Source organism: Hippocampus comes, unplaced genomic scaffold (genome assembly GCF_001891065.2).
Source record: "Hippocampus comes isolate QL1 unplaced genomic scaffold, H_comes_QL1_v1.1 scaffold2, whole genome shotgun sequence".
NCBI lineage: Eukaryota > Metazoa > Chordata > Actinopteri > Syngnathiformes > Syngnathidae > Hippocampus > Hippocampus comes.
This window is the reverse complement of record NW_017805139.1, coordinates 2,612,309-2,628,407: the sequence shown is the minus strand read 5'-3', so window position 1 is coordinate 2,628,407 and position 16,099 is coordinate 2,612,309. Positions and strand designations below refer to the sequence as shown.

The window sequence follows — 16,099 nt, the reverse complement described above, 5'->3', positions numbered from 1 at the left end:
TTGTTTTTTTTTTTGTTTTTGTTTTTTACCCACAGGTACAGATGACGACTGACGGAACCCCTTCTATTTTGTTTTCATTGTTATCATTTAAATTTAATAATTTAAAAATTCTATTTCTTTCGGTGTTAACTTATTTTGGTATTAGTGTTGGGCGGCCCGGTGGTCCAGTGGTTAGCGCGTTGGCCTCACAGTGCAGAGGTACTGGGTTCAATTCCAACTCCAGCCTTTCTGTGTGGAGTTTGCATGTTGTTCCTGTGCCTGTGTGGGTTTTGTTCGGGTACTCCGGTTTCCTCCCACATTCCAAAAACATGCATGACTGAACACTCCAAATTATCCCTAGGTGTGAGTGTGATCACGGATGGCTGTTTGTCTCTGTGCGCTCTGCGATTGGCTGGCAACCGGTTCAGGGTGTCCCCCACCTACTGCCTGAAGACGCCTGGGATGGGCTAAAGCACCCCCCGCGACCCGTGTGAGGATAAGCGGATCAGAAAATGGATGGATGGTATTAGTGTTTGGCTGTTTCCCCTCCATATTTGTTGGGAATGGCTCTATGTGTCCCAATGATCCTTAGAGCTAAGTTGTCTACGGCTCTATGCCCCTGGCAGGGTTACCAATGGCAAACAGCTCCGAGGTGAGGGACCAGACAAAGAACGACTCCAAACCCCTCATGTAGAACACAAATAATAGATACCGTTTTCCATTTGTCCGGACGTGGAGCCAGGCCTCGAGGTGGGGCTTGATGGTCAGCGCCTGGTGGCTGGACCTACATTCGTGGGGTTCGGCTGGGCATGGCCCGAAGAGTTATTGTGGGTCCCTCCCTTCCCCATGCGCTCACCACCTATAGGAAGGCCAGGAGAGTTGGATGCAAAGAGATGGGTGGTGGCCGAAGGCAATCTACTCCGTGGATACAGAAGCTGGCTCGGAGGTGGAATATCAGCCCTTATTAGGGCTGGATGATCATGGAAATAATAATCGTGATTAATTTGATTGTGATTGAAATCACAATTAAGCAAACAATGATTCGCTGACTTCAAAACTTATATTCATGGCACAGAACAAAGGAAACGTGTGTTTCCCCTGTTTGCATGAAAGGAAACAACACAAACACAACAATCCCTCAGTTTTTGTTCAGAAGCACTCTGAACTGTAGATTGCATAAATCTATGTTTCATTCTTCATTTCATCATTTTGAGTCAAAAATGATGGCACACCATCAGCTGTTGAATCACAGTTTCACAAGCCTGCATTTAGTCACCTGTGACTCATGGAAGCTTGATTACTCCCGGGAAACTGTGCCATCGAAAGTCAACCCAGGCTTGTCAGCAGACAAGTCCAAGGAGCTGTCAGAAGATCTCAGGAAGAAAGTAGTAGAGAAGCATAGCGATGAGCAAAGCTTTGCAGCCATCGCAGGTTCAGTCCGTGTGCCAAAAAGTACGGTTGCATCACTGATCCAGAAGTGGAAGGAGTGGAAGATACCAGGTTTCCTTAAGATGGTACCCAATGGGAGCAGGTACAGTGAGAACAGTAGAGGCCTCGGAATTGTACTGTGTATAACAAAGGATATACAGAAGTGTTTGAACTGTTTGTTCTCAGCAAGATGCCGATAAACATCGGAGGTGATGATGAGTGAAACTGTCATTACCTGACGTGCGCCCTCCATCCCGTCAAGCTTTCATTGAAGCTGACAGTTCTCACCAGCTGCTAGCTATTTGGTTAAGCTTGACTTAACCAGACTATCCTCCAGCGTGTTTGTGTACGTGTGCATGTGTGTGTTTATGCAATATTTGCAAGAGATTCATCATTGCAACTATTGAATTGCTGTCAAATACTCTAAGTTCAAAAGATGCACACAATGAAAAGGTCAGTATTGCCTCCAAAACATGTTTGCGATTTTAATATTTTTTGTTGGGCGGCCCGGTGGGCCAGTGGTTAGCGCGTCGACCTCACAGCGCAAAGGTACCGGGTTCATTTCCAGCTCCGGCCTCCCTGTGTGAAGTTTGCATGTTCTCCCTGGGCCTGTGTGGGTTTTCTTCGGGTACTCCGGTTTCCTCCCACATTCCAAAAACATGCACGGCAGACTGATTGAACACTCTAAATTGTGTGAGTGTGAGTGCGGACTGTTGTTTGTCTCTGTGTGCCTTGTCATTGGCTGGCAACCGGTTCAGGGTGTCCCCCGCCGACTGCCCGGAGACGGCTGGGATAGGCTCCAGCACCCCCCGCGACCCTCGTGAGGATTCAACGGATCAGAAAATGGATGGATGGATATTTTTAGTCCATTTATAAGCTTATTGGCATTTTGGTAAGCAGCTACCATCTCAGGAATCCAACATGCTCCATAACACCGGCTTTGTTTTAGCTTACATAAACTTGATACTAACTAGGTCTTATTAGCTGCCACGTGATCAGATCACGTTTGACCAGAAAACACACCAAACACAATTACCACTTTATTACAGTTTCAAGCCAGTGGCAACCTTGATCCTCAGGATTGCTTCTTTTCCTTTGGAGTGTTCGTGTCTGAACTAATGCTCAACCCACAAAATAGTAAACGATTAGCGATCGGAGCTGCTATGCTAACAGTATAACTTTTCAAGAAAGCAGATCATCATTCCTCTTATTTAGCATGCTGAATAATTTGATTTCAGATAAGCTGCGGCCTTACCAACATTCTAAATGTGGTGCGTCACAGCAAATGTAATGTCCAAACGTGGGTGCTTCTTTTGAATTCACGGTGGTTTATCTCTTATTGCATTGTACTTTGTTTTTGCAAAGTGTGTGTGTGTGTTTGTGTGCGTGTTTAAGTGTCAGCCATCCACAAAGGTTGATGATGAAAGGCTTGCCTGGCAACATGACAGAAACATAATCAGACAGTTGACAAAGATTGTTCAAATGAGCTTCTCAAGAACGTGTTTCGCCGTTGTCTTTTTACCTGGCTGCATGTTTTCCTTTACAGTTCTGCAATAAGCAGCAGCAACAAGTCGGTGACGCTCTCCCTTGTTGTTCCTTCACTGCCGCTAACTGATTGTCAGTCAGGAAATTAAAACCTGACGTGGTATGGCTGCGAGATGTCTGTGTCGTCACGAAACGATAAAGGCGCTTTATTGAACGCCGGCGACGAACAAAAAAGAAAAAATAATAAAGCAAGTTTATAGGAGCAGCACTAAAATGAGATCCTCAAAAAAGTTGATGATAAAGCGATTGCCAAAGGTGGGAGGAACATCTCTTCGTTGGATTAAAATAAATCAGGCACCTTCAACAGCAAATTTTAATCAGAGAAGTCTTGACGTGCTTTTGTTTTTTTGTTGCTGATTAAAATATTTGTTTTACTTTTTTTCTAACAGCAGGTTTTTGAGTTATTTTTATTTTTTTTGTTTTGAAGTTTGACATGTAAAAGCTTGTAATTTTATAGCTATGACGTTTCAGAAAAAAAATCCACCTGTTGCTGAACCTAACCCTTAATTTATAAATACTACTTATGTTACTTTAATAATGATAATGATAATGATAATAATAATAATAATAGTAATAGTAATGGGTATTATTATTGTTATTATTAACATGAAAACCAGAGGTGCTACAGAAAAAGAGACTCAGTTCCAAAAACATATCTAAAAAAGTTTGTTGACACGATGGCCGTAGAAACCAAATTCGAATGAATTTGGCGCGTTGTGTGAAACAAATATACGATGATTTGCAAATCATAATCAATCTCTATTTAATAGAAGACATGACAAATACAAGATATTGAATTTTCCAACTGATAAATCTACTTGTTTTTATTGGATAATAATTATTATAATTATACTTGTAGGGCTGCAACACATTAATAAAAACCGGGAGAGGGCCATGTTTAATATTGTGTTACATCACTTTTCTTTTAACAACATTCAATAATGTTTGGGATACTAATTGTTTGAGGCTTTGTCAGTAGAATTGTTTTCCTATTCTTGCGTGATGTACAGCTTCAGCTGTTCAACAGTCCAGGAGTCTCCATTGTTGTTGGCATTGTCTTGCTGAAATGAGCAGGGGGCTCCATGAAAAAGACATTGCTTGACATGGCACTTAGACAGCCCCACACCATCACAGAATTTCCCAAAACAATTTGAAAAGTGGACTCGTCAGACCACCGAACACTTTACCACTTTGCATCAGTCCATCTTAGATGAGCTCAGGTCCGGAGAAGCCGGCAGCATTATTGCGTGTTGTTGTTTCATGGCTTTTGCTTTGCATAGTAGAGTTTTAAATTGCACTTCTTGGTGTAGCACCTACCTTGAGCCCATGTGGTGACATCCTATCCACATGATGTCGGTTTTTGATGAAGGTCACAGACATTCAATGCTGGTTTTCTGCCTTGCCGCTTACATGCATTGATTTCTCCATATTTTCTGGCCCTTTTCATGAGATTATGGACCATAGATGTGCGTTGTCCTTAAAATGTTCCACTATCTCTCTCACGCAGTTGTTCAGAGAGGCATTTCAGGGAAGCTCCTTTTATACCCGATCTTGGCACCCGCCTGTTTCCAGTTAGCCAGTCCATGTTCATGTACCGGTACATGAATGTACCAATCAGGCGTTCGATGAGCATTCCTCAACTTTCTCAGTTGTCCCAGTTTATTTGCAACCATAAAATACTATAAATTGAATGATCCTAAAGTGAAGTTAATCAGTTTGAACATTAAATATCTCATCTTTGAAGTGTACTCAATTAAATGTAGGTTGAACATCATTTGCAAATCATTGTATTGCGTTTTTATTTACACACGACATCCCAACTTCAACGAAAGTGGATTTGTAAAATATTAGCTCCGGCACTTACCAAATATAACGTCAAGGGTGCTACTCTACCATACCCAGAATTTATTGACAGTGTCAACTTCAGAAGACAACAATGTAATGTCGACTGTGTTTTTTGTGTTCAGATGTGCTGAATGATGCCATCTTTGATGAGGATCACGATGAGATGGTGATCGTGAAAGACATCGACGTGTTCTCCATGTGCGAACATCACCTGGTGCCCATCATTGGCAAGGTGAGCAATGTCATCATATGCACGCACACACACACACACACACACACACACACACACACACACACACACACACACACACACACACACACTGTTAATTTTGTCAGCCATTTTAAAATTTTGTTTCAGTTTTGGTCCAGTTTCAACTGTGGTTGTTAGTTTTTATCCATTTTTTTAGTCAACCTCATCCTGTTTGATTGAGACGAGCTTTAGTTCAGTAAAAGTCAAGCATTTCAGTCTTGATTTTCAATATATTTCCCCAAGTTTCGATTGACCCTTTTTATGATGTTTTCGATATGCTTCTAGTTTCGTACATGTTTCATGATGCGAACCATCTCAGAATGGATGAGTGACTCTTTGCGTTATTTTCCAATCACTGGCTCTGTGCGTAATTCATTGCAAGAGATGTGCTGTTATTTTTTTTTCTCAAAATTAAACCTCTGAATGATATAAATGTTACTGTTGCCTGTAAACACTCCATCCACTTACACTTACACACACACACACACACACACACACACACACACACACACACACACACACACACACACTTAAGACACACTTCTTCCAAACACAATTCCCACAGTGGCCGTCTAGATTTCTGATTAACGAGTCAAAATGTTTGAGTCTATGTATATGTACACTATTTATTGGATTGGAGTGTCTCTTAAATTGAACCCCCCCTCCCCCAAAACACAAAACTCGATGTTATCTCCCCACGGCAGCAATTTATTGTGTGTGCAGCCGCAAGTTGTGCTCACACTCTTCTTCCAATCACAATGCTAAAAAGCAGCCAGGGCTGCCTTTAGCTTCTCGTCTAAACCAACCATCAAATTCAGACCTCTCTCCCCAAACTTAACCGATACGCTCTACTCATTTTTCAACAATGACAAACATCTCAGCACACATATTTATGTTTTTAATTAATTTGAATAAATATAATAACTAACGAATTAAAATGTTCACCTCTGAAGGAGGAAATATGCTCACAGTTCGCAGCTGGTCATGTAATATCACGATTCTCAATCATATAAATATAAATGAATAACTTGGAATATGAATATCACAAATGCTACTTTGCTATTCACAAGCCCATGCAGTCATTATCTAGTTTAAAACAGACAACATGAGAAGAATCTGATTAGCTAAAATCTATTTATTTTGCATTTTTTTTCAAGCTGTCACCCCTGGCCATCATTACTCTCCCACTCAAGCCTGAATGGTCATTCTCCCCTTTTTTATGTGCGTTCATGCTCAACTGAGTAAATACAACCCATCTCTCCATCTTGCCTGCAGGTGTGTGTCGATTGAGACAAAAGAGGATAACATCTGATTTTTTGTTTGTTTGTTTCCGAACAGTGTTAACATCCTCTTGTGACATCAGTGAATCACACACAAAAAAAGAGGTGTCTTCTGTGTGTGTGTGTGTGTGTGTGTGTGTGTGTGTGTGTGTGTGTGTGTGCTCGCGCCATCAGGTGGTTGCGTCTCTAAAGCTTGTCATTGTCAACTGTGCGTCTGTTCAGTGACTCAGTGACGGCAAATGACACACCTCCTTTTATTTCCGTACCAGTGGCTGTGACAGCATCATGGGAGGAAAAGGTTTGGTCACATATTTGACATCAAGTTATTGCTTTATTTCCCTTTGAGTAAGAGTTGGTACTCATCTGTGTAAATAGCACATTCAGAGCCGGTTGGCCCGGCCCCGAGACATGGGAAGAACAAGCCATTTTTTAGGCTGGGGGCGGGGATTGCTGTATAAAAACAATAAAAAAGCAAATGTAGAGAAATAGCTGGTTTTGGGAACTGTAATTAATTACTGTTACATACTGTAGTGTGTTGGATGAGTGCCTTTAAGGGGCGTGGCCTACTGAGTGATGTTCGGAGCTGAAATGGATTTATTTCAATGTGAGTGTCCGGTCGTGAGGTGTGACCGACAGTGATCTCATTTTGTATTTGTGTGTTTGACATCCTGTTGTCTGTCATCGTGTTCACTAAAAAGCTGAAAGTGCCTCAGTGACTGTGGCTTTCCTTGCCCACATGTCGGGGCATTACAATGCCTTCATTGCTTGAGTTTTTTTTTTTTCGCACTTTACATGAGTGACGGCCGAACTTTAGAACTTTGAGGTTGGTGTGCTATCGACTCAATTACCGTGCTGCCCAGTTTGAATATTGGTTCAGCAAGAGTGAATAGAGTCTCTGCAATGAATGACGTCATGCAAGACTGTTTTTATTTTACTTTAGTTGTTGAAATTTTTAACTCTTGTTCTGGGAAGTCACTTGATGATGCAGTTGTGACTTCAGTGCAGGTAGCTAGCATTCTGTTCCCACTCAATAATTGTGAATGAATTGACGTCTTTGGGCTGTGTCGTTGGGAAGGCCCGTTTTTTTTTTTTGGGCCCCATGACGTCACTTGTCGCAACTAGACCGCATGTGGTTTCCAAATTCTAAAAGGGCAATTCAAGTATCCAACGCTTTCTTCCTTGTGAAGCATCTGTGGGCCGCATAAAACGTGTCGATTTTTGATAGGCTTAATGTGAACTTGGACATTACGTGCGTTGGAGTCGTGCCGGCGTGACGTCATGCTGCCTTCGGAGGACCCAGACTGAGAATTTCGACACAGCCGAAGTGACAGTTTTTTTTCGACTGCCATCTAGTGGACACAATAAAGTATCATTTATTTTGCAACAGTGTTTGTTTTTCTGTTTCTCTCAAACTTCGTTTGCGTCGAACAAATATGCTTTAATTATCTTTCTTTGAATTGTATGCACTTTCTTGCTGTCACACCGTCTGTCTCTGTCTCAAACACACACACACGCACACACGCACACACACACACACACACACACACACACACACACGCACACGCAGTTATAATAGAGATGCAGATAATAGAAGGTGTAGTCTTCCCAGATATTTGACGTCACGGTATCAGGCTTTTGCAGCAGGATGGAGAGGGAAGGCTAGAAAAGGAAGAAAGACAAGGAAAAGAGCTCTTGCACGCCTGCGCTGCTGCCCTTTCTCTCATCTGGTTCTACAAATTGCGTCTGACATTTGGATGGAGCCTGTGTGCATGTGTGTGTGTGTGTTTCAGAATTAGAGCCTGCAGCACTCTAAGGCAGTGACTCTCCAGCTGATGACGCTAAGACTCGTCCTTCCTTGCCTGTCCAGCTGCTCTGCCCTCGTCATCGTTCTCGTCTGCGTGGACATTTTTCTCAAACTCTCCTATGTTAAGAACCATTCCACCATACGAGCAGATAGATTAACAACAGCATGACATCAGAATCACTCAAGGACAGTCACTTGTTGACACAGAGACGAAACCAGAGCTAACAGGTAGCAAAGATCGCAGTCAAGGCTTCATCATTGTTTGCCTGTGTCATCAAATAAATGGTATTCACTGTAGGTTGTAAGATCCTACGTAGGCATGACATACAACGGTGCGGACGTGTTAAAAGTGAGCTTCAATTAGAATCCAAATGAGTGGAGGGTTGCAAAAAAAAGCAAAACAAAACAATATTTTCACCAATCGGCCCTCCATTTTGCAGACGTGTCAGCATAACAGGATGCACTAAAAAGTCTCAAAGACCCATGATTAGGAATTGAACAGGATGTCAGCCATTTTGGGAGAATTCCAGGTCATGTTCACTTGGATGTACGCCGACGAGGGAGTTTGCTCAAATGAGCCCAACTTGTAAGCAGGTGTCCAAGACAGAATTGATTTAAAAAAACAAAGAAACAATTGTGTACATCCTCTAACGTGAGCAGCGCATGGCATCAAAGTTTGCCGTTCATCTCAAGGATTCCTTTCTTCGCTTTTTATTCCATTGACATAATCATTACACTTCCTGACATGTATCGGAAGCACAAGAAAACTCCACAGCTATCAAAAGCTTGGCAGGAAGTCAGACACACACTTGCTTCATCCGCGCTCACAACTCCATTATGACTCATCTTCTTTATTCCTGTGGCACATTTGCCCATCATTTCATTGATTCAGTTGAAATGAATTTGTTGATTTTGTGCAGGTTCACATCGGTTACCTCCCCAACAAGCGAGTTTTGGGCCTCAGCAAGCTGGCCAGGTGAGAACATTTTTGTTTCCGTGTGTGTGTATGTGTGTGTGTGCGCGCAAGACTATTCGTAAGTGGTTTTAGTATGCTAAGCCTAAAGGTATTGGGGTCAGTGGGATCAGGTCTGCACTTGTACATGCTCAATACGCAGTCTAATAATCCTCTTAGAATACTCGCCTATCGAGCAGGATCAATTAAACACAGCCCAGGAAACACACACAAATACTCATACGCGCACATGGTTCGAAAAAGAGCAAGCCTTGTAGATTTTGACATAAAATTGCGACTATGGTATATTGATTCTGGGTGAGCAGCCAAGAAATGTGTAGACCATTATTGGATAATTTCTTCTTAATTACAATAAAAGGATGCCATCTGAGCGTAATCAAAGCTTCATTCAGCCGCAGAATGACAGCATATCCACAATTTTGAAGAAATCCCCAGCAGGTACATATGGCGTAATATATGCACAGCTATGTTGTTTCCTGCTCACTGCGGCCAGTTGGTTTTTGGTGACATTTTTCTGAAGGTGCCAAGCTCTTAAATGTCAAAAGCGGTTTGCTTACTGAGAAAGTCAACAGGTCAGAGGGCAACAGCAGGATGCTCGTGTGTGTTCATTTGAAGCCTTTCAACACATAACTGCATCATATGTACAATTGGCTGACCTTCAAAATAGAACACTGCTCGTGGTTGGTTGATTTTCAAGTCCTTTCAAAAGACATGCAAAATAGTCTGAATTCATTCATCCCGGTCTGATACAGTCTCCAGAAAGCTTCCATTAATTGCATTCAGGAAGATTAGAACATTCTCATAAGCATGAAAATAAGTTCAGCATTGTTGAAAAATGAAAAAAAAGAAACAAACTGATACACACCCAACAAAATGGTGAGGGAACCTGAAGGCGTTTGCAGAGCGATACTATCAATTTGTGGTGTTTGAAAACAACTGCTACAATTTCGAAAGCCTTGTGATCGTTTTTTGTGGTGCTCATTTCATACCAAGCAGCCAGATGCTTCCTTGTGTTACAGCTTGCTCCATTTCCAGTTCTATGGTTAACATGACGCTTTAGGCTCGGCTTCGATCGCCTCTTACGTCACGTCCCACGTTAATTGTTTGGGCTTCAAGTTTTGGTTGAAGTGTGGCGTTTTATTTCCCCCAAATTTTGGTTGAAGTCCAAATTGTACAACTTTAAAGGGTGTTTGGCTCTTGAGGTTCTACTATTATTTATTTCAGGTTAGCAGTTGATCTGTATATGTATATTTTTTAAATGAAATTATTTATGGAGGTTGCCACAGTGGTTAGTTACACAGTAGCATATAGTCTTCAGCTCACCTGCAACTCTCATGAGCATAAGTGCTATTGAAAATGGATAAATTAATGATTTATGCACAGTTATTTCCACAATTTGTCAAAAACTATTTGTAGCAGCAGATCAAATATTGAATACATTACACCCAATTTAGAAAATCCATGTTTGGTATTGACCTTTGTGTTGAATTGAATTTTGAATTATCAAGTCCAACATTTTCATTACAGTGATGCGATGCACGTTCCCCCACTAGTCTAAACACTGTATTTTTATTCATTATATATATATATTTTAAATAATATTGCATTCGTGGAATAAGAAATAAGCGGCATAGTCGACCCGTTTTTATCCATTTTAAGAGGCTTCTATTTTGCCTTGTCCTGCCACTTGCTGTCGCCTGAAAATGACTTTCACTTCAGGGCTCAGTTTGCGGACGTCACATGACCACACCCAGCAAACAGGTGAGCAGTGTGACGTTTGCAAGCGGAGCCCGCCGGCGACACCAAGTGGCAGTACAAGGCAAAATGGCACTCTTGAGATGACGGATGATTCTGTTTAAATATGATCGATTCCAGCCCTACGCCAATTTCCATCTGCAGTACCCTGGCAGATTGATGTTACAGTTTAAGTATGAACACAGTCAAAATGGGAGAAGAAAACACAATACGAGTACACAGATCAATCGGTGGTAGACAAGCATCAGAACGAGTGCGCAAACGAGAGAAGTACGCGTTGTAAAGTGCTGCTGCCTGTAGGCTAAGGGTTACCTAGTGTACTGGTGCTCCAAACCTTCTGAAATGGTCTGTTTACACAAGCGAGGTGAAAATAATGCAAACCAAGATATTTTGACAAACAGTAATGTCGCCATCTGCTGGCTGTAAAAAAAATCGCAGGTGCTTGCAATCCTCGACTTGCTGTTTGCCGTCATACTGTCCACGTTATTATTGACTTATTTTCACGTCACATGCTATATCGGAAGTCTTTGTTTAAGCACAACACTTAATTTTAGGAATTGAATGTATACACACACACCAAAAAAAAAACGAAAGAAAAAGTACATTGACCTTAACTTGACAAACCTGGTCTTTCCTCAGGATTGTGGAGATCTACAGCCGCAGACTACAAGGTACCTCCGTAACCTTTGCTTTGCAGCCATCGCGTTCAGAGTTCAGCCATGGTGTTTGTTCACAGTTCAAGAGAGGCTGACCAAGCAAATTGCCGTGGCCATCACTGAAGCCCTGCACCCCACCGGGGTCGGCGTTATCATGGAAGCTACGTACGTACACAGAAAATGCTCAATGGATCACCTATTTGTACAGTCCAACATTTATTAACTGTACAAGCAATGAGTTAAGTCAAATGTGAACATTCTGAACAGCCATCCAACCATTTTCTATATAATCATGTGGTGCATGCTCTCCCAAAAGTCCTTCAAAAAGACAAAAAAACACTTTGTGTATTTAAAACAAACATTGAGGCTGTGTCTGAATGTCCACCCTTATTCCCGCACCCCTCATTCATTATACCAGTGATTCCCAACCTTTGTTGAGTCAAGCAAGGGACATATGTTAAGTTCTGTTGAGTGACCATCGATGGTCACTATTTTTTATAATTACATTTTGGGTAATTTTGAGAGCAGCACATTTTTTTTCTCAATGGACAATTGGGCACTCCTACAGAATGGTGTGACCACTATATAGTGCGTGTGTGTGTGTGTGTGCGCGCACACACACACACACACACACACACACACCCACACACACACACACACACACACACTCGCATTAAGTCATACCTCGGTTTTTGTCCATAATCCGTTCCAGAAGGCTGTTCGAAAACCGAAACCACGCTCTTTTTAAAATAAAAATGTTTACTGAATACATCTGCTCACAATGGAAAGCAACACGAGGAAGCGTCACTTCCTCGTCTACCCGAGGAAGCGTCACTACCTCGTGTAAGGAAGGCGAGAGGAGTCAAATGGTGCATTCAACTGCGCTCAGTTCGTTCGAGAACCGAAATTTGTTTGTCATCTGAGGCATAAAAAAAATAGAAATTTTTGGTCGAAAACCGAATTGGTTGAGAACCGAGACGTTCGAAAACCGAGGTTTGACTGTATTTTACTAGCCCATGATTAGGGGCTAATACACTATGCAGAAATAACACAAAAAAAAAAAAACCAAACAGTCAGATTTGCGTAAATCACCACAAACATGTCTGCTCACAATGAACGTTACTTCCTCGTGTAAGCAAGAGGAGTCGAGTGGGGTAGTCAGGTTTGCTTAGTTTGGTCGAAAACCGATTTTCGGTCGTAATCCGAGGCGTAAAAATCTAAAATTTTCTGGTCGAAAACCGATTTGGTTGAGGACAGAGACGTTCGAAAACCGAGGTATGACTGTATATAAAACACTTGCATGCACCCTGAAACCTGATAACATGATAAGATGTCCGCTGTAGTAACCGCTGTCCCTAAAAGGGTCAAGTAACTGGTATCTGAACACAAATGGTGCAGCAACACATTTAATATAACAGTCCTCACAGTCATATACAGTGTATTCTTTATTCCCTACAAGGATCTGAGATAAGTTGACATCTCAAGGCAGTATGTATGATCACGAGTATTTGCTCTGTTTTGTGTTCTGTAATGTTATGTATCATAGTCAACAACTGGCAGCTTACCTTCTATTTATGTTGAACTTTTACTAATACCCGTCACCATTATCGCTTATCTGCTCATCTGTTCGTGTCCGCAGTCACATGTGTATGGTGATGCGAGGCGTCCAAAAGATGAACAGCAAGACCATCACCAGTACCATGTTGGGGGTCTTCAGGGAAGACCCCAAAACTCGCGACGAGTTTCTGACGCTGGTCAGGAGCTGAAGTTCCTCCTTCACTTGTTGCCAGGGGTTAGCTCCATTTGCACGGACCAGCTAATGTGCAACCTCTGTGTGTGTGTGTGTGTGTGTGTGTGTGTGTGTGTGTGTGTGTGTGTGTGTGTTACCAACCAGAGGAAGTAAAACATTCCACTTACTTTACATGATCAGACATAACTTGTCTGCCTCAAACTCCACTTCACATGCTTGGAATTAAGTAGTCTGAGTAATTCTCAAGTAGATGGTTGCTAATCATATTTTTTAACAGATCTAACTTATAAATGCAGTATGTGTATACAGGATGATGATGTTTATTGAAAATACAATATGAATATTGTATCCATCCATTTTCTCTAGTGCTCGTCCTCTGAGCTGGAGCAGAGTCGGGGTGCACCTTGGACTGGTTGCGAGCCATTTGCACATTCTGCAACGTCGTTCAGCCCACATCGTGAAAACAAGCGTGAATGCTCGTTTTGTCTGATTGTGCCCGGCGATTGGCCAGTGACCACTCCAGGGTGTACCGCATCTCAAAGTCACCTGCGAGGTGACCCCAATGAGGTCAAGCAGTATCGAAAGCGGGTTGGTCAGATGGACCTCATAGGAGAGCATGTCTGTCCACATTCCCAAAACATGTTTGTTTGTTGAATTGAAGACGCTTAAGTGCCCACCAGTGTGAATGTGTCTGGTCAGTCAGCTTGGACAGACTGGCGCTCCGTCGCGTAGAAACATTCCTTTGAGACTTTTTGAAATGTAGGAATGAATACGTTATTCTCATGCTCATTTTTATTCTCTCATGGAAGGTCGGGTCTGTATGTGCCAACATGCCTCAATCATGTGTCGCTGATTGTGATATACAGTGAGCTCATAATCAAAAGTAAATGTGTGTGTGTGTGTGTGTTCTTGTGCCAGAACGTGTCAATGTTATGTCTGGTGTGTTGTTACAAGTTGAATTGTGTATTGCATTTGGTTCCCGAATGCATCCTTATGTGGCTATTGTGTTGTATGTTTGCAATTGTGAGCGTGGCTCATTTTTGTGTGGCCTTGCCGAGAGGAAAAGCCAATTGTGTGGCTCCTTCATTATTATTGTCACTTTAGGTACATGTTTATTTGGACTTCTTGATTGAAAATGAGACATTCTTGTGACAGTAATAACAGTAAGAAGTTCTTGTCTTTCCCTCAGGCTGGTGCGATGTTGTGAAACTCTCTATGAAGCCAACGGGGTCGCTACAAATGAACATCAGTAAATGTTCATCCGGTGCAAAAAGACAAATTCTATCTGTCTGTCTTGAAAAAAACATTATTTGGTCATTCTGGTACGCAGGATAGTTTGGACGAGCTTTGAACACATCTTTTGCAGGATCATGTAAAATCTAATGTGAAAACAATCCCGTTTTACTGCAAGTCAATTGGACACCAAAACGATATTTGCCTTGTTAGCAATACAATAAGCGACAAAAAAAAAAACAAAGCGTCCGTGAAAATTTCTGACATGTTAAAGACTCGTATGGAACTGAGGCCAAGGAAGGGGCCGGCTGGCTTTTACACTTACAATCGGTCCAGAAATATTTGGGAAGTGACAGTTACCTTTTTGTGTCTACACCAGTGACTCGTGACTATTGTGCTGTGGGAAATGAATAAAAATGAAAATATTTCTTTGTTACAAATAACGTCTCTCGTTATTCATCCAGCTATCCAGCCAGCCAGCGACGTATAATGACTGGCAGAACAATTCAATTATCTTCCAGTCAATGGCAGAAGGTACATAATTACCCCGTGTAACAGATAACATTCATGTTTCCTAATCCAAAGCATAGCACATCACATGCCTATCATGGAGGAGGCAGTTGCATTTCTAACTGCCAATGGAATCTGCTCACTACTTTTAAGGTGTCTGGAATTATAGTCTGCTCATATTTACGTGCTACAGATCACAGCTCGGATGGATGTTGCCAAACACGTTGACTGTGGAAGGAGCACCAGTTGAGCCCTGCTCCTTATGTCACCTGACTCGAGAGCAAGTACAAATACTTGGTTACTGTACTTACCTCAACAGAATTCCGAGGTACCTGGCCCAGTTGTTGCGGACCCCTGATGGAACCAAAAAAAAATAAAAAATAAAAAATTAAAACCCACTGACTCAGTGCAACTTTTACTTCCAATGTGTCTGAAAATAGCCTACTAACTTACTCAGAATGTTGACCAGTTATTTTGCCGTTCAGAAACTTGCACTTTTTAATGGATCGCATTCAGATACTCCACATCTATGTGTAACTGCTTTTGCAATTAACTGACAATAAGACTCACAAATAAGTTGCAAATAAAGACAGTTGCAGTGGGAAATCAGCGTCCGGTGAAGGCCATGGACAGACAGGGAAAAAAAAAATTGATGGTTGTGATTACAATATTCAATGTTTTGCAATGCCAATTGTATTATACTATAAATACTGACAATTTCTCAAAAACAAATGCTCTCCAAATTGGCTGCAATTCCTGAACAGTAAATACAAATTTTTGCTAAAGCTATTTTTTTTTTAAAGCTGAATATCCATCATTTGATCATATTTTCTTTCACATCTACTGTGGTAGTGCAAAATCCAAACTCATAAACACTTTCTCTTTGTCCAAATACCTCTGGCGCTACACACAGGTGAGGATTCCTCAGGGCACCTCACTAGAGTGGCAAGTTTATGATCTTTTTTTTTCCCCGGCGACGCTTAACGATAGTTGCAGTTGGTATACTACCTATGTTTAGTTGAGTGTGTGTTTCTCCTGCTAGTAATTTCCTAAACAACATATTTTTTTGACAAATGTCATCTTCTCAAAGA

At 41.7% G+C, this 16,099-nt stretch overlaps 1 protein-coding gene across 2 annotated transcripts in view; it reads left to right on the top strand.

The window, feature by feature from the left end:
• Positions 1-15,576, top strand: part of gch1 (GTP cyclohydrolase 1) — a 20,189-nt gene extending 4,613 nt beyond the window's left edge. The window contains exons 2-8 of one of the 2 annotated variants that reach the window (XM_019867483.1): positions 4,920-5,029; positions 9,052-9,107; positions 11,499-11,530; positions 11,596-11,680; positions 13,155-13,269; positions 14,963-15,032; positions 15,202-15,576. In XM_019867483.1, the coding sequence (XP_019723042.1) occupies positions 4,920-5,029; positions 9,052-9,107; positions 11,499-11,530; positions 11,596-11,680; positions 13,155-13,269; positions 14,963-15,032; positions 15,202-15,236 (503 nt within the window). In that variant the 3' untranslated portion in view covers positions 15,237-15,576. Of the gene's footprint in view, positions 1-4,919; positions 5,030-9,051; positions 9,108-11,498; positions 11,531-11,595; positions 11,681-13,154; positions 14,939-14,962; positions 15,033-15,201 lie in introns of those variants that run through there. The other variant, XM_019867484.1, reaches the window with a different exon arrangement.
• Positions 15,577-16,099: the final 523 nt, after the last annotated feature.